The 22,357-nt window shown below is 44.1% G+C and overlaps 1 protein-coding gene across 3 annotated transcripts in view; it reads left to right on the plus strand.

Annotated features, from left to right (window-relative positions):
* Window positions 1-22,357, plus strand: part of JADE1 (jade family PHD finger 1) — a 353,837-nt gene that overhangs the window by 83,920 nt on the left and 247,560 nt on the right. For all 3 annotated transcript variants that reach the window (XM_082270299.1, XM_082270301.1, XM_082270300.1), the window contains exon 3: window positions 16,604-16,683. In XM_082270299.1, coding sequence (XP_082126425.1) covers window positions 16,604-16,683 — 80 coding nt within the window. The remainder of the gene's footprint in view (window positions 1-16,603; window positions 16,684-22,357) is intronic.

The raw sequence follows: 22,357 nt of genomic DNA on the forward strand, positions 1-22,357 counted from the left end.
CCTGGCTTTAATGGCATGGCTGTTGAAAGCCAGGTGTTGAGAGATGGGTCTTTCTGACTCTGATTCCTATGCTGTTGAAGGCTAGGAAGTCGACTTCTAGGAAGATATATCATCGTACGTGGAAATCGTATATATTTCATGGTGTGAATCACTGAAGGTGCACCCTCGCTTGTTTTCGATAGCTAGGGTCTTGGCCTTTCTGCAGAATGGAGTTGAACAGCGGTTGGCTTTGGGCACTATCAAAGACCAAGTGTTGGCTTTAGCTTTATATTTCCAACGCCCGTTAGTTACGCATACTTGGATTCGTACCTTTTATACGGGGAGTGCGGCATATGGCTACTCCGAGAAGGTCCCTGCTACCTCCATGGGACCTCAATCTGGTATTATCTGTTCTTCAAAAGCCTCCTTTTGAGAACATTCAGGAGATTTCTCTGCTTTTGTTGTCCCAGAAGGTTGCCTTCTTGGTGGCTATCACTTCTGCTGGCAGAGTATCTGAACTGGCGGCTTTGTCCTGCCGCTCACCTTATTTGGTGATACACAGGGATAAAGTGGTACTTCAACCTAATCAGTTGTTTCTTACTAAGATTGTTTCTGATTTTCATCTGAATGAAGACATTGTATTGCCTTCACTCTGCCCTAACATTCTAAGAAATTTGCATTGCACTCTTTGGATGTGGTTCGGCCAAAAAGGGTCTATCTTGAGACCACTGAGTCTTTTTTAGAAAATCAGATGCTCTTTTTAGCCTTACCGAAGGATCTCCTAAGGGATTGGCTGCGTCTGCGGTGACCCTATCCAGATGGTATTAGGCAGACGGTAGTTCAGACTTATTCAATGAAGGGTCAGGTTCCTCCTTTGCCGGTGAAGGCTCATTCTACAAGAGCGCTGAGTGCCTCTTGGGCTTTTCGCCATCAGGTGTAGGTGCTGCAAGGCGGCAACTTGGTCGTCTGTGCATACGTTTACAAAATTCTACAATGTAGATGTGTTGGCATCTTCGGATGCTTCCTTTTTGGCTGCAAGGTTTTGCAGGCTGCTGTTTAAAGGGAACTGTTTTTTTTTTTTTTTTTTCTCTTTTAGGGTGTTTTGTGTTTTCAGGGTGAGCTAAAGTTGTTCCTGGATGAGATCCATCTTATGTGGTTGTCTGTTTAGCCTTTGGGGAGTTGCGTTTCCTTTTGCGTTTGTCTTCCCTCCCCTTATGATTATACTGCTTTGGGACATCCTTATAGTCTGAACTTACCGTAAAATCCTTTTTCTCTGAAGTTCGACAGTCGCAGCACCCACCCCTCTACTTCTGAGTGAATTAGTTTTTTTTCTATTCTAAACACTGCTTGCAACTAAACTGTTTAATGATAGCAGGGTGTGTGGGGTTATGCCTGCAGGGACAGCCACCATAGCTGTGGTTAGGCTTTTTTCGTGCCTAGTGCCTATTCCCGATAGGAGGAACATAACCCTATAGTCTCTGACTAGATAGAGCTGCGTCTGTTAAACTTCAGAGAAAGGGATTTTATTGTACGTTCTTTTAAAAATCCTGTTTTTACAAGCCTTCATGAATAAATCCCTCATATGTCGGTGATGCATCGAACTGAAGTGTTTTTTTTTTTTTTTTACTGTCTTTAGCACTTGTGCAGCATGTGTGTGACATCTGTGAGAACACCGCTTGATACACTCACCAGACTTCAATTAGCAGAGGTTGCGTGGTGACTGTGGTTAGAGGCAGGTTGAACTTTTTTCTATTCACAACACTGCTATAGAGAAACTAATGTACAGACATCTGTAGTCCTCACAGACCAGTGTATACCATATTCCCTCTGCACTGGATGTTATGTCTAATCTTTGTAACATGCTGTCAAATGTCATTGAGACTAGGTGAGAGAGATCCTTTTTTTCCCACAAGTGGAACCTTCCTAAAAAGGGCAGCATTCCACATGCTGTCAGTGGTTTAGCCTGAACCAAAAGGAAATTATGCTTTATAAGCGGTTCAAGAGCACTGCCTGTCTGTAGAATGTGAATGATTTCATCCTAGCATTCATCTTCTGCAACTGTGTGCCATTCTGCATAAATGCTGTAACTGACAGAATCCTTGTCTTGATGTAGACCATTGTTATTTTGTGTTTCTAGTAGTGTTATTGTCTCTGAGCCAAAACATGCTTGCCTACAACATTTGGATCATTTAGGGCTTTTTCACATGGGTGGCTGGGGGCAATAAAAACAGGCAGCTGAGCCACGGGTTTTACCACATCCCACTCAGCTGGATCCAAACTATACAGCTGTTCTGGGCTATACACATGCTGCTGTTGCAATGCTTTACTTCATGGTCCTGCCATGGGCTGTGAAGGATAATACTCCTTGGTAGGTACACTTCTGCTGGCCAGCCTCCCTTCAACCTGTCAAGAATTTAAGAGCACTTGGAAATAAGACATCCAAGACCGGTATGTTCTTTCAGTCTGTATTCAATGGCATTCTGGTCAGGACAGCTTATATACAGTTTATAAAGGGGATGTGACCTTCTTTTCCCAGACCAGCTAAAAATATACACATAATATTTAAGCACATTGGATGTAACATATACATAGTAGGAAACAGATGTATACATATCAGGAAAGCAAACTCAGGAAAGAAACATCTCGGAATAGCAAAACACTGCGACCAAAAATATTCTCACAGCTCTGAAACAATGGGAGGAAATTTACATTCTCAACAGCAAAAATGTCTAAGTTACAATGCAAGGGATTTTCAGTGAAATTAAAAGTTAAAGCATAACTCCAATCGTTCAATTAAGCATGACTATATAACATTTAAATAAAACCTAATTCCAACAGGCTGCACAGGATTAGACGCTTATTCGGTCTAGGGGGAGCAGAAGAGACTGTGTTGCTTACTAACCTTGCACCCTAGTGCTGTCCGCTCTCTTCTCTGCTCAGGGCTGTGAGCTAGCCTTCTGAATCATCACATGCAATGCTATTAACCAGCGAAGATATGAGGGGATGAAGGGAGCCTACAAGAGCGAGTAGTAAGGTATTGCTTATTATCCCTGTACCCCTAGATTTAAAGCAGAAATAAAGCTCCATCTTCCCACTGGCTTCTTCTTGGTGCCAGTCTTTGTCAATGTTAATTGGCCAGTACAGAATGATGTAACTCCTGCACATGTTCAGAAACTAGTTATCCCGACACACTGGCTGGCACTACCACAACAGGTTTATTTTTTGTCAGAAAAGAGACAGCATATCTGTTCTGCGGTAAATAGCTTGTAAGAATTTTAGATTTGACTTAAGTTCTGCTTTAAAGTGTGTTCCACTTTTGCAGCCTAATTAGAACACCTACTTTATATTTGTTAGATGTTCCTATTACCATAGCATAACTTTAAAACGGTAAGCAGTCATTTTTTCATCTTTCCATCTAGGAAATCCTTTGCCCTTGCTTTAACTTTCAATAGTTAAACATTTTTTCTCTTTCGTTTATTGGTGGACACAGCTTCATATCTTCGACAGTTGGGTTATGCTGCTCTTTCTAGGAGTAGGCCACTAGGTGGAAAAGAGTTAACAAAGCTTGGCTACGTCCCTTGGGAGTCTCGGGGGGTATACTTCCACTTCGTGCTATAGGATCAGTTTTTTTTCTGCCTAGTCAGATGGACGGACCTAGCTCCTTGCTGGGATCTTTGGTCCTAGCATGTTTTCCTTTTTGAATTGAACTTTTTTCCTTTGTGGTTTTTCCTTCTACAATCAAGTCTGTACCAGTGAGAACTACAATCAACTGCCTTACGGTCCCCCCAGTCTTGCCAGTAAACGCGTGCGGACCGTAGCTTCACGTTCTGTCGGCTGGTGAGTGAAACGCCTCGCGAGGAAGCACACGACGGGGGTCACGGCCTGAGTCTCTGCATACCTCTGGCCCGTCACACCCTAAATTCCAAGATGGGGAGGTGATCTACACGTTTCGGAATGTCTGGCGAGTAGTGTCCCCCCTTTCTCCTCTGGGAAATTCCGTGTGGACGCGGGCCCATTTCCCGGTTGGTCAGTCCCTCCTGTGCCCTTCCAACTCTACTGGCACCTCACCTGTGCTAAATCCCCCCCCACAGTTCCACTGGTCCCCAGGGCTGAGGTGACTGTGCTAGTAGTGTGGGGTGTGTGGGGAGCTGTGGCTGGGAGGGGGGGGGGGGCGAGCTGCAGCGGCTGCTTTTTGATGGTATAGTGTGATATCCCCTGGTGGGGGGTCCCTAGCTAGGCCCCCTTTTGCTGCCTGAAATACCTGAATTGGTCCTGGGGTCCAGTGAGCTACGATCCCGCCACGTGGCGCCGCCATTTTTCCATAGCTGACTGTATAGGAGCTTGGCGGCCATGTTTGTGTAGCCCGGCGGCCATTTTTTCGTAGTTTTCAATTGAAGTCTATGGGCGGCCATTTTTCTTGTAGCCACTGGAGCGGTGCTTGGCAGTGGGCCTCTAGCTGTGACACAGCCGTATTCTCTTCCTTTCTGAACGGCGTGGAAATAGCAGCTTGGCGCTTATTCTCCTTGCAAGCGGTGGTGGTGATTCCTGGGGTTTAATGTGATTCCTGCTATAGCGGTGTGCTGGAACTTGTGGTACCATCAGTACAGCGGTGGTGTGACTTAACAGCGTTTTTTTTCTCAATCATTGGTAAAACACTAGTGGTCCCAGGTTTTTTTTACTATGGAGCCCCCAGTGCAAGTGTCACCACCAGACCCACTCTGAGTCTGCAGGACCCTCTGAATTTTCGTCAGCCCTGGCGGCCATGATGGCAGTCTTAGTCACTGATGTCCAAAGTGGATATGGCCCTTTAGAAAAGACATGATAAAAAGCACCCTCCGCCTTCACCTGCTTCTTCTGTGTGCTGACATCAGAGGCTGAATCAGAGGCTCACATGGCCACCGCGGACGCGAGTAATCCCACGGGGGTCTGCGTCCACGCACTTCGAGTGCTGACAGTAAGGATGAGTCCTCTTTCGCTACTCCTGTGCAGACAAAGGTGCAGCTAATGCTGCATCGGCCGCGCCGGTGCAATTTGGAAACCACAGACCTTCCAAGGCGACCAAGTTGTTCCCCTTTCCGGCCTATTTTGACGAGATCGAAGCATTTCGCTAAGAGGTATCCTTTTGAGTAGTCTCTCTTAAAGAAACTGATAGTCCCACCAGTGGTGGATTCACAGGTTTCCATGCTAACTAAGGCTACTCTGCTACCAGTGGAGGACGCTCCGTCTTAAAGACCCTGTAGAAAGGAAGGCTGAGTTTCTGGTCCAACATCTTTTCACTGTGACCGGTTCAATTATGAGGCCGATGTTCGCCACTACCCTGGTCTCTCAGACTTAAACGGAATAGGCAAGAATTCTGCGACAGGATTTGGAAGTGGGTTAACATCCCCCTGAGCTGGCAGAATTGGCGGACCAGCTGATACAGGGGTTGCAGTATATCTGTGATCCTTCGCTGGACGTGGCCCTCGTTAGCTTTGCAGGGCATCAGTGACTGCAGTGAACTTTCGCCGCATGATTTGGCTGAAATGCTGGTCTGCGGTCCAGGCTTCCAAAAAAGTGCTGACGGATCTTCCCTTTGTGGGGGATCATCTGTTTGGTGTTTCGATGGAAGAGATCATAAAAGCTCTCGTGGATGGCAAGAGCACACTGCTTCCGCAGGTCACAAAAAGCAGAGATCCTCACCATAAACGTGGTCCTGTCTTCTCAGCCCACAAGCGGCCCTTTCGTCCTGCAGGGGCACAGGATAAGGGTTCAAAATCCGACCGTGCTTTCTCGGGTGGTTCCAAGAGACCCTGGGCTGGGAAGTCAAAAGTGGATTCTGCTGGCCCCGCAGACTAATCCTTCTCTGCCTGAAGGGACGCCCTCACCCGGACATAGGGTTGGGGGACTTATGAGTTTCTTTCCGGACGCATGGACCTTTTATTCAAGACAAATGGGTTCACGATTTGATCTGGTCAGGTTATAAGATCGAGTTTCGATCCTTGCCTCCAGTAAGGTTTTTTCCTTGCAACCTGCACCTGTCCCCGGGTCGGTTTTAGGGCCTTATGGGGGCTGTACAAGATTTGCTCTCACAAGGGGTCATTGTACCCCCTTGTGATTCCAGTCATTCTGGTGGCTCCAGACTGGCCTCGCTGCTCCTGGTACGTGGGGTTAGTAAGACGGTCGCCGATGTTCCTTGGCGGCTCCCTCTCAGGGAAGAACTTTTGTCTCAGGGACAGATCTTCCATCCTGCTTTACAGTCGCTGGTTTTAACGGCATGGCTATTGAAAGCCAGGTACTGAAGGATAGAGGGTTGTCTGATTCGGTGATTCCTCGTAAGAATAATCATCGTGTTTGGAAGGCGTACGTTACTTGGTGTGAGTCTCGGAGGGTTTCTCCCCTATCCTTTTCAGTATTGCGTCTTCTGGAGTTTCCACAAGGTGGTGTAGATGAGCGTTTGGCTCTGGGCACCATCGAGGGCCAGATTTCAGCCTTGGCAATTTCTTCCCAATGCCTGTTGGCCACAAATTCTTTGGTTCACACTTTCATGCAGGGGGTTCGCCATTTGGCTACTCCAGCGAGGTCCCCGGCCTCCGTAGGATCTTAATATGGTGCTGTCGCTTCTGCCATTTGAAAATATTTGTGAAATTCCTCTGACTCTTTCACAGAAGGTGGCCTTATTGGTGGCTATTACTTTTGCACAAAGGGTTTCGAAACTGGCTGCATTGTCCTGTTGGTCACCTTACCTGGTGGTTCACAAGGACAAGGTGTTTTTCCGCCCCTGTCAGTCATTCCTTCCTAAGGTTGTCTCGGACTTCCATTTGAATGAGGTCATTGTGTTGCTTTCACTGTGTCCTGAGCTTAAAAATCCAAGATTGCCTTACATTCCCTGGATGTGGTGTGCGTCATCAGGGTTCACCTGGCGGCGACAGTGAGTCAATTCGCAAATCCGATTCCTTATTTTTCCTTACAGAGGGTTCTTGTAAGGGGCAGGCCGCATCTGCTGCGACCATTTCCAGATGGTTCAGGCAGACGGTGGTGCAGGCCTATTCCATTAAGGGTCAGGTTAAGGCGCAGGTTTAAGGGTCAGGTCCTGTTAAGGCACATTCTACAAGGGCGCCTAGTGCCTCCTGGGCCTTTCGTCATCAGGCATCAGTGGTTCAGGTTTGCAAGGCGACAACCTGGACGTCTGTACATACATTCACCAAGTTTTACAAGGTGGATGTCCTGGCATCTGCAGATGCTGCTTTTGGCCACAAAGTCTTGCAGGCCGCTGTTGCAGAGGCTGCGGCCTCTTGAGGGAGGGTGTGTGTGTGTTTTTTTTTTTTTTTTTTTTTTTTTCTGGTAGGTGAGCCCCAATTTTTCCTGGTTGGGCTCTTTTGGTTACCTGTTTAGCTATGTTTAGCCCTTTTGGGAATTCAGTTCTTTATGCTGGGTTTAACACCCCTCATGATGACACTGCTTTGAGACATCCCAACTGTCAATGAAGATATGAAGCTGTGTCCGCCAATGAACGAAAGAGAACTGGATTTTTGGTCTTAACGTAAAAATCCTTTTCTCTGATGTTCATTGACGGACACAGCACCCACCGCTCTGTGGATTTTGGGTTATGTATTCTGACACTGCTTGTTACAAAGATGAGATCCTATAGCAGGAAGTGGGAGTATACCCCCTGGGACTCTCTAGGGGTGTAGCCGAGCTTTAACTCTTTTCCGCCTAGTGTCCTACTCCTAGGAAGAGAAGCATAATCCAACTGTCAATGAATATATGAAGTGTCTGTCCATAAACGTCAGAGAAAAGGATTATACGATAAGACAAAAATCAATTTTTTTCTGCCAGTAAATACCCTTATACTGCCCACTTCCTCTTTCTTGTCTGGTAAAAACCCTAGGCTAATGACATCATGCACAGCTCTCTAACACTCAAGAGTTTGCCAGCAAGGGAGGAGGGATGAGTCATAGGAGGGCCAATGATAGCTGCAAAGCTGTGTGTCTGTGTAAATCCAGGAAGTGAACAGGCAGCAGCTTCAGCTGCCCACAGTTAAAATGACTGCAGCCAGACTTAATGGAGGGAGATTTCTGCAGCATATTTGGCAAGTAAAGAATCACAGTATATATCAAATATGCAAAGTGGCTGGAGGGAAGCTTCGGAATGGCAAATGTTTTTGTTACAAATTGTTAGCAGACTGCAGTTCCTCTTTAAGTGCATTTTACTTACAAAATCCTTCTACTTTCTCCATACTTTGTAATGTTTAGGAGAGGGCTGTGGAATAAAGTTTTGGAATAAAGTATAACATAATTAACCCTGCCTCTATGTTCGCAGTTCTTAAATGCTAGCAGAAAACTACATTTGAACATGGGCTATTCTAACAAAGGGTTAAAATGTAGACACTGTCCTCCCTGAATTGTATTTTAAAGTGGTTGTAAACCCTCACTTACACCCAGTGGAGTAACTGACCTCAGGCAATGCACAGAAATGAAACTAATCCTCCTTCATAAGTTGTACCTGTTTATCTTCAGTCCTCTCTTCCCTATATCTGTTCAAAGTGCATAATTTATACAGCTTGTCTGAATTTCCAGGAAGCATGGGGGCAAGGAGTTGAAGTTACGCTCTGCAGAGCTCTGTGAGAATTGAGAGCTGATTGGAGGGAATGGACACACCCCTCCTCCATACAGAACACGGGAACAAAGCTGAGGCTGTCAGACTGTGCTAGAGCTCCCTCCCGTTTTTTCTTTCTCTTGGTATCAGGAAAACTTGTCAGAAGTGACTTGTTCTGCTATCCTTCAGGCTCATTTCACAATGCTGCGACCGGAAAGCCACAACGTTGCCGGGCAACTTCCACGTGACTTCATCATGACTTGCATTGAATTCTGTTTATGTCAATGCAATTAAGTCTCCCCAGAGTAGTGCAGGAACCTTTTTCTAAATCGTACTGATTTTTAGAGCAGTTCCATTGCAGAGTTAATAAGATGTGATTTGTCATGTGACTTTGAACTCTAGTCGCATGACCAGTCGCGGCAGTGTTAACTGGGCCTCAGATTTAAGTAGCGGAGTAGCGGTGCGTAGCAGTGATGTGTGATAAGTGGTCTGGATGAATTTCAAATTGGGACTCCTTACATTGTTACTGGACATTTGAAATTATAACTGAAAATATTATGTCCCCTTCTTGGGAAGACATTAATCTTATGGGATATTGAACTAGTGATGATGAAATTTTAAGGGTTCACACTAGGGATGCACCGAAATGAAAATTTTGGGCCGAAACCGAAAATGCAGGATGCCCTTGGCCGAAAACCGAAACCGAAACCGAAAATGACTTTTTCCCCCAAAAAAATTTGAAATGGATAGAACAGGGACATAAACCAAAAACAGGCAGCGACGTACACCTACACCTGTCGCTGCCACCCTGTCACAGTATATGTACTGTGATGGGTTGGCAAGAGGTTAATTTAATTACCAATGGTATTTGTATTATGAGGCATGAGGGGTTAATGTATTGTCACTGCTGGTCACTCATCTATTAGTGACTGACCAGTGGCAGGTAATTAACCCCTTTGTTCTGCATTAGTGCAACCAGTGTTAATTAACACTGACACTGGTTGCACTAATGCAGCACAAAAGGGGTTAATTAACTGCCACTGGTCAGTCACTAATAGATGAGTGACCAGCAGTGACAATACATTAACCCCTCATGCCTCATAATACTAATAGCATTGGTAAGCTGCCTCAGCTCCCCTCCCCCCTCCCCCACTGCCTCAGCGTCCTCCTCCTCGGGTGTCCTCTCCTGCATTCAAAAGTCCCGCCTCTGGCCGGCGGCACCGCCTCTCAATGATGTCCCTACTACTCTGTGCATTATGAATGGACATACTAGGCGGGGGGCGGGGCGAGCGGCCGCTATTAGCTGTGACTATGTGAGAGCTTCTCTTCCTTGTCAGCGGAGATACGTGCCTGTCAGGGAAGTGAAGCTCTCACATAGTCACAGCTAATAGCGGCCGCTCCGCCCGCCCCCCCGCCCGGTGTCAGCTCAGTTCAGTTCTCATTCATACATAGACGTGAGGAGCTGACAGTGAAGGATCACAATAGTTCTCTCTATAGCGGCCGCTCGCCCCGCCCCCCGCCTAGTATGTCCATTCATAATGCACAGAGTAGTAGGGACATTATTAAGAGGCGGACGGCCGGCCAGAGGCGGGACTTTTGAAACCTGCCCTGCGCTGCGCTGCGCCCTCCTCCTTCCCCGCGGCGGCCATTTTTATTTTCGGCACTGTTAACCCATTATCGGCCGAAATGAGAGAGGCTCATTTTCGGCCGATAATTTCGGTGGCCGAAATTTCGGTGCATCCCTAGTTCACACTAAGGCGACACTAGTCTGTACTACTTAGGGGGCGACTTGTGCATTGCCATGCACAACGACTTCGGAGCGCCTTGCAGGGACTTCACATAATGGAAGTATATGCAAGTCGCTCCAGGTCGCTCCGAAGTAGTACAGGACCCTTTTTCTAAGTTGGAGCGACTTGTGTCGCTCCTATTAGAACGGGTCCTGTAGCGGTCAATGGACCGCGAGGGAGCGCGACTTGTCAGGCTGACAAGTCGCCTGACAAGTCGCGCTAGTGTGGATGGACTCTTACACAATAATTGGCAAATTCTATGTTTTTATATCAACAGCAAGGGCCAAATAGCAGCTGGACCTATGGCAAGGCTTGAAAAAGGAGTATTTGGTTAGAATGGAGTAAGTTATGGTTCACTCCTTTTTGTTGGGTCTGTAGATACAGAGGCAAGATTTTCCTTACTCGTGAACATGGCAGAGGCTGTCCAGACTTGCATTTTCAGCAATGCTGCCATTGTCTCTACTCAAAATACACCCTCCAGGATTTTAAGCATTACGTTCACTAAATAAGATATGAAATTCTGCATCCTCCCTTGGAATTAGTAATGTATGGAGAAACCATTTATATATGGGCTAAATAGGTCATTTTAAAATGCTAAGTTTACCTATTATAGCCTTGATGTGGGCAAGTAAGATTTCCCTGCTGGACAGAAATAAAGACTTGGCTGGGCACTGAACCCTGTCCTTTTCCGGAAGCATGCTGTTTTGGGAGCAGTTACTTTTTAAATTGCTTGCCAGTCTCGCAGCCGATAATCCTCAATGTGGTTCCTCTCTCTCCAGGTACTTATTTTGTTTTTCTGTGTTATGCTTTTTAACTGCAGCTCTGTCTCTGACAGGATGTCTACAGAGAACTGGCTGTCAGCGGCACTAGTTACCAATGGAATTAAATACGCCTGAATCAAGATCAGCTCAATAAGGCATCAGTGTTGATAGAAGCCAGAAAAACAGAGTATAATATGAATTCCGGAGAACATGTTTACCGCGATGATTAGCTGCACAAAGAATGCCTTGAAAAGTGCCCACAGATGTCTCGAAAGTCAGGAATGCTGTTTTGCTCTGACATGAATAGCGGTTTACCAGAAGTCATCTGAAGTTTGCCAAAACAGATCTACATACAGTAGTGCTTTATGCCTCAATGAGAGGCAAAGCATTTTAAAGATCTTGCTGGAAAACCAAATTCAGCTTTTTATTTTTTCTATTTACCATGGACAATACAAACATGTTTATGGATGCTATGCTATGAATACATTCTTATGTTTACATGCTCCATTTCTTTTATTACTCTGCATTCTGTTATTGGACTGAATGTTTAAAGGCAAGCCTACACTATGGTGTACGTTTAGTAAACTGAAGTTTTCTCTCAGTTCAATTCTCGGCAGTTCTCAGAGAAAAAATATCTCCTCTGGCACCCAGTTTAGAAGGCGGAGAACTTCACTTCTCACAGGGTGATCAGAGGAGAATTTTTTTCTCTGAGAACTGCTGTGATCTGTGTATAACTGAGTGGACTGCCTGTAATCTCACAAGATATTGTGAGATTACAGGCACTGCTAAATTTAAAAAGTGAAACTAAAGTTTAAAAGAACTCGCAATGACATGTTCTGACACATGAAAACATATCTATACACACACACACACACATGCACAGTATATATACATATATACATACAGTATATACATACAGTATATATATATATATATATATATATATATATATATACATACGGTACATACATACATGCCAATCTGTATGCAATTGCACTGTGTGTTGGCAGATTGCATGCAGATTGTACACCAGACGGAGATCTGCGTGTGTGTGGTGTCCCAGCAGACCAGTCTGCGGACAAACTGTTGGGTGGTGGCAGGCTATCCTTTGTGGTGTGGGGACAGTGGGAAGAGTGATCAACACAGGGGTTCTGGCTTGTAGGATAGCTGGAGGAATCCTAGTAGTGTGTGGTAATTGCTAGACTGCTCCCCAACCCTAATGCCTCGTACACACGTACCGATTGTCGGCCGTAAATATTCGGCCGACGACCGATCGGCCGATTGTAGGCTTGTTAGTATGATGCTTCCGACAGCCGACAGCACACTTTCGGCCGAAAAGAATCTGTCATGCAAGCATTAAAATTTTTGTTGGCCAACACCAGAACAGCCGATTGTTCCTCAGTCAGTACAGAATTCGGCCGACAATCAGCAGATTTGCAAGACTGGGCATGCTCAGAGAAGAAAAAAGACACGGAAAGTTAACCATCACATGACATCACTTCTGCAGTCGGCTGTTGTTGGCCGACAAAATTTGTGTGCAGTCTTTTGCACTTTTCAGCGGACAGGACAGCCCTGGACAAAAGACGGCCGATCGGTCGGCCGACGATCGGTACGTGTGTACGAGGCATTAGAGTGCACCAGATTGTATGTAAGATTTGTATCTGCCTGTGTGTGGTCAGCCAGCTGGATTGGAGTGGAGTCTCCCTCTAGTGGTGACCGAAGGCAGTGCAGGCTGTGAAAGTATTGCAGCCAATCTAATTACTTAGTAGGAATTTTCTTTATTTCCGTTATCCCCTTATACTGCCCAGTCACGATTCATCACGTCTCGGTTATCTAGTCGCCGTGGGCGTGGTCGAATCGTGACAGATTGGTTTCCTCCCACACTCCAAAGACCTGCTGGTAGGTTAATTGGATCCTGTATAAAAAAATTGGCCCTACTGTGTATGTATGTGAGTTAGGGACCTTAGATTGTAAGCTCCTTGAGGGCAGGGACTGATGTGAATGTGCAATGTATATGTAAAGCGCTGCGTAAATTGACAGCGCTATATAAGTACCTGAAATAAAAAAAAAATATATATATATATATACATACATACACACCAGTACATACAGTATATATATATATATATATATATATATATATATATATATATACACACACCAGTACATACAGTGTGTGTGTGTATGTGTATGTGTATGTGTATATGTATATGTATATATATATATATATATATATATATATATATATATATATATATATATATATATATATAATGTATGTGATTGTATAGTTAATGTGTTTCTAACCTGCTGTTGATGTATATTTCACTGCAGTAGGGAGAGTTTTTACTTTCACTTTTGGGCACGGGGACATTCACAGCAGAGATCTCCTATTGCTTCCTGCTATCTCCACCTCTGAGCTGGAGAAGCAGGAAGAGGAGATCTTCAAAGAGAAGCACAGTGATCAGGTGACATCATGTGTTACTAAACTGGCCGTTTCTGTTGCAGTGAATGCTAGCCGTTTGTGTACTGAGATGAGAAGTTATGTTCTCCTCTACTCTTCTCAGCAATTTAAACCGGCAATGCTGTGAGACAAGCCGTGACTCAAAGACCTAGAACCTTTTGCAGTAAACCATAGAAAAGTTTTGCTTTTTGAGGCAACATTTGACACCTTTAAGATTCTGTGTGATTTGTCACATGCAAGTCTAGAATTGAAGCCTAAAAGATAATGGGATAGAAAACCGTTGTGATTATAAAAAGTTGACTTCTATTCAATTAGCCATGTGTACTTTGTGAAGAAATAAATAATCCATATTATATTACGGTTACTTTAAAGAGGCTCTGCGATCTGATTACAGAAGTTAAGCCTTGTGATTTTAAAGATGGCGTGACTGTTTGGCTGGACCCTTTGCTTGACCATGTTTTATGGTTGCTATGTTTGTGACATCCTGCATACGCAATCTGCCTATGTAATCAGTGGACCCTGCTAAATACAGGGAGTGCAGAATTATTAGGCAAATGAGTATTTTGACCACATCATCCTCTTTATGCATGTTGTCTTACTCCAAGCTGTATAGGCTCGAAAGCCTACTACCAATTAAGCATATTAGGTGATGTGCATCACTGTAATGAGAAGGGTTGTGGTCTAATGACATCAACACCCTATATCAGGTGTGCATAATTAGGCAACTTCCTTTCCTTGGGCAAAATGGGTCAAAAGAAGGACTTGACAGGCTCAGAAAAGTCAAAAATAGTGAGATATCTTGTAGAGGGATGCAGCACTCTTAAAATTGCAAAGCTTCTGAAGCGTGATCATTGAACAATCAAGCATTTCATTCAAAATAGTCAACAGGGTCGCAAGAAGCGTGTGGAAAAACCAAGGCGCAAAATAACAGCCCATGGACTGAGAAAAGTCAAGCGTGCAGCTGCCAAGATGCCACTTGCCACCAGTTTGGCCATATTTCAGAGCTGCAACATCACTGGAGTGCCCAAAAGTACAAGGTGTGCAATACTCAGAGACATGGCCAAGGTAAGAAAGGCTGAAAGACGACCACCACTGAACAAGACACACAAGCTGAAACGTCAAGACTGGGCCAAGAAATATCTCAAGACTGATTTTTCAAAGGTTTTATGGACTGATGAAATGAGTGAGTCTTGATGGGCCCGTGGCTGGATTGGTCAAGGGCAGAGAGCTCCAGTCCGACTCAGACGCCAGCAAGGTGGAGGTGGAGTACTGGTTTGGGCTGGTATCATCAAAGATGAGCTTGTGGGGCCTTTTCGGGTTGAGGATGGAGTCAAGCTCAACTCCCAGTCCTACTGCCAGTTTCTGGAAGACACCTTCTTCAAGCAGGGGTACAGGAAGAAGTCTGCATCCTTCAAGAAAAACATGATTTTCATGCAGGACAATGCTCCATTACACGCGTCCAAGTACTCCACAGCTTGGCTGGCAAGAAAGGGTATAAAAGAAGAAAAGCTAATGACATGGCCTCCTTGTTCACCTGATCTGAACCCCATTGAGAACCTGTGGTCCATCATCAAATGTGAGATTTACAAGGAGGGAAAATGGTACACCTCTCTGAACAGTGTCTGGGAGGCTGTGGTTGCTGCTGCACGCAATGTTGATGGTGAACAGATCAAAACACTGACAGAATCCATGGATGGCAGGCTTTTGAGTGCCCTTGCAAAGAAAGGTGGCTATATTGGTCACTGATTTGTTTTTGTTTTGTTTTTGAATGTCAGAAATGTATATTTGTGAATGTTGAGATGTTATATTGGTTTCACTGGTAAAAATAAATAATTGAAATGGGTATACTGTATCTTTGATTTTTGTTAAGTTGCCTAATAATTATGCACAGTAATAGTCACCTGCACACACAGATATCCCCCTAAAATAGCTAAAACTAAAAACTACTTCCAAAAATAGTCAGCTTTGATATTGAGTTTTTGGGTTCATTGAGAACATGGTTGTTGTTCAATAATAAAATCCTCAAAAATACTCATTTGCCTAATAATTCTGCACTCCCTGTAGTGGAAAGGATTTCTCCAACATCAGATATGTCTGCAGTAAATGTTCATTGGACTATTCCCTGCTACTGGTTAGGATTCGGACTATACCGTCCTAAGTACTGGTGCTGTTCTTTGTGGATTGCTTCTCCACCTATGTACCATCTGTTTTGTATGACATTCATTTTGTATAATGTTCTTTTTATTGGAAAAACATGTGGGCGGAGTCTGCTCGCCCTGAAGACGCGGTGCACTTTTCCCCCCTCTTCGTATGTGCTCTCAATACCGGAACCAGGCAGGGCCACGTTCATATGAAAGTCAACTTTGAGGCTGAACCCCGGCTTAGAGATGAGCTGTACACCATGTGCAGTGATGTAATTTACTGAGTTTCTATGTGAGCATTCCTTCCCATGTCACTACACACCCTACTCTTGTATGTTGCATTTAGGTGGGACACGACTGTGCTTATGCCCTCTCCACTATAGATGCGGCTCAGCCAGGCCCCCCCCCCCCCCCATTTATCTTCACAGGATTTGACTGACAGCAGGAGCCAATGGCTTACCCTGCTCTGAGTCTCCTGTGAGACCAGGAAGAGAGAAGAGAGGGGCTGCAGAGTTGGACAGCGCTCAATCGAGAGATAACTCAGCTAAGTGTTTAGAGAAGGGTGGAAGTGAGAGGTTGTGTGTGTTTTTTTTTTTTTTTGTTAACCTTAATCCAAAGAATGCATTCATGTAAAAAAACCCTTTTGACTTTAGCTCCATATTAAGGGTTTTTTACAAATAGTAATTGAAAAATAGTGATGCAAATTTGTCAGGAAAATGTTAACGTTATTTTCAATGCTGTGTGTTTGTTAAAAAAAAAAAAAAATGCATAAAAGAAAAAAACGCTTTGAAAAAAGAGAACTGTTGTAGCCAATGCAAATACAGTGTTTGTAAAAAGATTTGCTCCTGGTGATGTGTGGTTTTATAGGTTGTATTTTTTTTTTTTTTTTTTTTTTAGGCCTCTCTACATCTTGGTCACAAAATTCAAGATCTCGCCATGGCAGAAGCTCAAGACATGAGGACGGCAAACCTTCAGAGGTATTTTGGATCCCAGTATTATCTAGTTCCAGCAGCACAGACATTAAAAAAGTGTCCTATAATATTTGTCCATGCTCATCTACAGCAACTGTATAGAGATTTCATGAATCTCCGTGCAAACATTGGTGCATCCTTATATCTTGTGCCTGTGCCTCCAGTGACTAGTCGTTAAACGGATGCAGTGTAAGGCTCCATGCACACTGGGCTTAAAAAAAAAAAAAAAAGCCAGTTCCTTTTGGCAGAAAAAAACTCAGCTTTTTTTCTTTTTTTTTTTTTTTACAGGCGTTTACAAGTGCCAGAAAACTCCTTTTAAAAAATGGAAACAAGTAGTGTTTTATCTGCTTCTAAGGCACCATACTGGTGTGTTTTTTTTTTTTTCTTTTCTTCCGTGCTTCTAGAAGCTAAATAGTGTTATTCTATGTGTCATGCACACTACTTTTAGGCTATTAGGCTATATTTGAGCTTCAGCGTCTAGAAACAGAAGAAATCATTGTTTTTCTATCGTCCATCGAAAGACGCAGCCTGATCTTCATCAGCTGAATGGGGTTATGCTGCCCCCTGCAGGAGTAGTCTAGGCAGTACAACATTTTTACATGTACACGCCCACGGGGCTGTCCCTGCAGGCATAACCCACCCACACTCAGCTCAGCAAACCAGTTTTTATGCCTAGAGAAGGAGGTTTTTTATTTTTTTCAGAATATTTTTTTTATTTCTCTTTACTCACTTGCTAGCTAGTGCCAGGGGATTTCTCCTGCTGATCTACAAGCAATGCCAGCTGGGGCTTCACACTGGATAATCTAGAACCTTATGGTGAACCCAGCCTGGCCTACAAGCATAAGCAGAGAGATAATTGTCTGGTCGTGAATGTCTAGATGCAGGTGGCCATCATCCCGAGTTGAGTACCAAGAAAGATTCCCCTAAGGTTGTGGGAATATAAGGGAGACCTGAACATCCAAGTAATAGTACAACAAAGAATAACATTTCTAATTTTTTTGAAAACCTATTTAAATGTCATAGCAAGAGATGGAGAATAAATATATATATTATACAGGTCCCTCTTAAAAAATTAGCATATTGTGATAAAGTTCATTATTTTCTGTAATGTACTGATAAACATTAGACTTTCATATATTTTAGATTCATTACACACAACTGAAGTAGTGCAAGCCTTTTATTGTTTTAATATTGATGATTTTGGCATACAGCTCATGAAAAACCAAAATTCCTATCTCAAAAAAATAGCATATCATGAAAAGGTTCTCTAAACGAGCTATTAACCTAATCATCTGAATCAACTAATTAACTCTAAACACCTGCAAAAGATTCCTGAGGCTTTTAAAAACTCCCAGCCTGGTTCATTACTCAAAACCGCAATCGTGGGTAAGACTGCCGACCTGACTGCTGTCCAGAAGGCCATCATTGACACCCTCAAGCAAGAGGGTAAGACACAGAAAGAAATTTCTGAAAGAATAGGCTGTTCCCAGAGTTCTGTATCAAGGCACCTCAGTGTGAAGTCTGTGGGAAGGAAAAAGTGTGGCAGAAAACGCTGCACAACGAGAAGAGGTGACCGGACCCTGAGGAAGATTGTGGAGAAGGACCGATTCCAGACCTTAGGGGACCTGCGGAAGCAGTTGACTGAGTCTGGAGTAGAAACATCTAGAGCCACCGTGTACAGGCGTGTGCAGGAAATGGGCTACAGGTGCCGCATTCCCCAGGTCAAGCCACTTTTGAACCAGAAACAGAGGCAGAAGCGCCTGACCTGGGCTACAGAGAGGCAGCACTGGACTGTTGCTCAGTGGTCCAAAGTACTTTTTTCGGATGAAAGCAAATTTTGCATGTCATTCGGAAATCAAGGTGCCAGAGTCTGGAGGAAGACTGGGGAGAGGGAAATGCCAAAATGCCTGAAGTCCAGTGTCAAGTACCCACAGTCAGTGATGGTCTGGGGTGCCATGTCAGCTGCTGGTGTTGGTCCACTGTGTTTTATCAAGGGCAGGGTCAATGCAGCTAGCTACCAGGAGATTTTGGAGCACTTCATGCTTCCATCTGCTGAAAAGCTTTATGGAGATGAAGATTTTATTTTTCAGCACGACCTGGCACCTGCTCACAGTGCCAAAACCACTGGTAAATTGTTTACTGACCATGGTATTACTGTGCTCAATTGGCCTGCCAACTCTCCTGACCTGAACCCCATAGAGAATCTGTGGGATGTTGTGAAGAGAAAGTTGAGAGACGCAAGACCCAACACTCTGGATGAGCTCAAGGCTGCTATCGAAGCATCCTGGGCCTCCATAACACCTCAGCAGTGCCACAGGCTGATTGCCTCCATGCCACGCCGCATTGAAGCAGTCATTTCTGCAAAAGGATTCCCGACCAAGTATTGAGTGCATAACTGAACATAATTATTTGAAGGTTGACTTTTTTTTGTATTAAAAACACTTTTTTTATTGGTCGGATGAAATATGTTAATTTTTTGAGATGGGAATTTTGGTTTTTCATGAGCTGTATGCCAAAATCATCAATATTAAAACAATAAAAGGCACTACTTCAGTTGTGTGTAATGAATCTAAAATATATGAACGTCTAATGTTTATCAGTACATTACAGAAAATAATGAACTTGATCACAATATGCTAATTTTTTGAGAGGGACCTGTATACAGTACAGACCAAAAGTTTGGACACACCTTCTCATTCAAAGAGTTTTCTTTATTTTCAGGACTATGAAAATTGTAGAGTCACACTTCAAGAGGTAGTCACCTGAAATGGTCTTCCAACAGTCTTGAAGGAGTTCCCAGAGATGCTTGGCACTTGTTGGCCCTTTTGCCCTCACTCTGCGGTCCAGCTCACCCCAAACAATCTCGATTGGGTTCAGGTCCGGTGACTGTGGAGGCCAGGTCATCTGGCGCAGCACCCCATCACTCTCCTCCTTGGTGATATAGCCCTTACACAGCCTGGAGGTGTGTTTGGGGTCATTGTCCTGTTGAAAAATAAACGATGGTCCAACTAAACGCAAACCAGATGGAATACCATGCTGCTGCAAGATGGTGTGGTAGCCATGCTGGTTCAGTATGCCTTCAATTTTGAATAAATCCCCAACAGTGTCACCAGCAAAGCACCCCCACACCATCACACCTCCTCCTCCATGCTGCACTGTGGGAACCAGGCATGTAGAGTCCATCCGTTCACCTTTTCTGCGTCGCACAAGGACACGGTGGTTGGAACCAAAGATCTCAAATTTGGACTCCTCAGACCAAAGCACAGGTTTCCACTGGTCTAATGTCCATTCCTTGTGTTCTTTAGCCCAAACAAATCTCTTCTGCTTGTTGCCTTTCTTTAGCAGTGGTTTCCTAGCAGATATTCTACCATGAAGGCCTGATTCACACAGTCTCCTCTTAACAGTTGTTCTAGAGATGTATCTGCTGCTAGAACTCGTGTGCCATTGACCTGGTCTCTAATCTGAGCTGCTGTTAACCTGTGATTTCTGAGGCATGTAGAGTCCATCCGTTCACCTTTTCTGCGTCGCACAGAGACACGGTGGTTGGAACCAAAGATCTCAAATTTGGACTCATCAGACAAAAGCACAGGTTTCCACTGGTCTAATGTCCATTCCTTGTGTTCTTTAGCCCAAACAAGTCTCTTCTGCCACTCGTTTTCCTGTACTTAGCTGCTTTTTTCTTGCTATAATACAAATTCTAACCAGGGCCGTCTTTATTCTTGATTGGACCCTGGGCAAAAATTTTCTTGGGCCCTCTGGAATCCACTTATCAACTATTTGAGGGCTCAAGGGGCAGCTGCTTTGGGCCCCACAACAATGACTAGACCCGGGGCAGCTGCCCCTTTTGCCCTGTGTTAAAGACAGCCCTGATTCTAACAGTCTATTCAGTAGGACTATCAGCTGTGTATCCACCTGACTACTGCACAACACAACTGACGGGCCCAACCCCATTTATAAGGCAAGAAATCACACTTATTAAACCTGACAGGGCACACCTGTGAAGTGAAAACCATTTCAGGTGACTACCTCTTGAAGTGTGACTCTAAAATTTTCATAGTCATGAAAATAAAGAAAACTCTTTGAAAGAGAAGGTGGGTCCAAACTTTTGGTCTGTACTGTATGTGTATGTGTGTATATATATATAATATATATATATATGTGTGTGTATATGTGTGTGTGTGTGTATATATATATATATATATATATATATATATATATATATATATATATATATATATATATATATATACACATACACAATGAACAAGTCATGATTAAAAGATGATCACAGCTAACAAAGATGACTCCAATGTAAGGTGACTACGTGAATACATGTATCCCTGGAGAGACTGCTGGAACAACTTCATTCATATCTAAACATTTACAGAAAAAATATACATCATAAGATCACTATGTAATCAGATATTAAACAATATAGAGAAAATGCTGTCAGATAATATACGCACCACAGAGGTCACTTTCTATAGACTAAAGCCAGGAGGAAAAGCGTCACTGTTCATGCATCAGAACATGAAGAGATACCGGAAGAGGCAGAGTGTATATGTATATATGCATTTTCTTTGGTGGTGATAATACTTCACCATGTGGGTGGCATGTAGCACCGGCTTGATCCCAGAAGGAGACCAGCACTGGATCGCTGGGGGTTGGAAAGGTAAAATATACTATGGAAATGCATATTTATGAAAGATTGATGAAGATAGTTGTAAGAAATCATATAGTTTAGTTAGTACCTGCTCTTTGTAATAGTAAATGGATCTCCACACGAATAGTGGATATGAGCAGCCTTGTCCACCTGCACGGTACTGTGATGGAATGTAGTCTCAAAGAGATTCTATATAGGAAAGAATAGGATATAGAATATACAGACATGCCGTTTGTGTTTAATAGATGATAACCCAAATGGGCCATATTGGAGTATATTGAAGGAAAAGATCACAGGAGTTTCAAAGGAGTGTCCCGAATAGAAAAACAGCCCAAAGTATCCATATTCAATTAATGTGCAAATGGAAAGAGGCCTTGGAATGACACAGAAAAGAGGAAACAAAGAGACATCCACCTACTGGCAGGGAGTAGTGCCAGTGCAGTACCGCAGAGTGTGCAGTAAAGGTGAGCATTAAAGTGCATAAATATCCCCATAGCTAAGTAGTGTATAAAAAAGGGTGAGAAGAAGTCCCAAGTAAAAGAGTAGTGGGGTTCAAGTTACCGAGTAATAGATAATGCAGGTGAAAGATGGATGCCTAGCCCCAAGAAGACGGCGTCCCGTTCCCTCCGGCATGGCGAGCAAGTCTGAGCTCGCCAATGCCAGTAGATAAGGATGCCGGTGCACGCGCAGTCAGATTCAATCCCGTGCATTCCCAGTGTATGGGCCAATCAGATCCCCTGTCCGTGGAGCGCACGGCGCCGCCCCGCAGACGCAGAGGGGCGTCATGCACCCCCCTGGATACGCCGGGGGGGGAACAAGAATCAGCGCATGTCCCCTCACCAAGAATAAGTATAGAATGGTTTAATACACAATATATTTTTGCATATCGACGAATTTCAAAAAAAATCACAGAAGTATAGGTAGAAAAAAGTGTATTAAATGAATAAGGGGGGGAGGGGAAAGGAACAATGGCAATAAGGGGCTCCACATGTAGATGCGGGCTCAGGCATATCCAGT

The sequence above is a fragment of the Pelophylax lessonae genome, assembly GCF_965119305.1.
Source record: "Pelophylax lessonae genome assembly, chromosome: 1".
Taxonomy (NCBI): domain Eukaryota; kingdom Metazoa; phylum Chordata; class Amphibia; order Anura; family Ranidae; genus Pelophylax; species Pelophylax lessonae.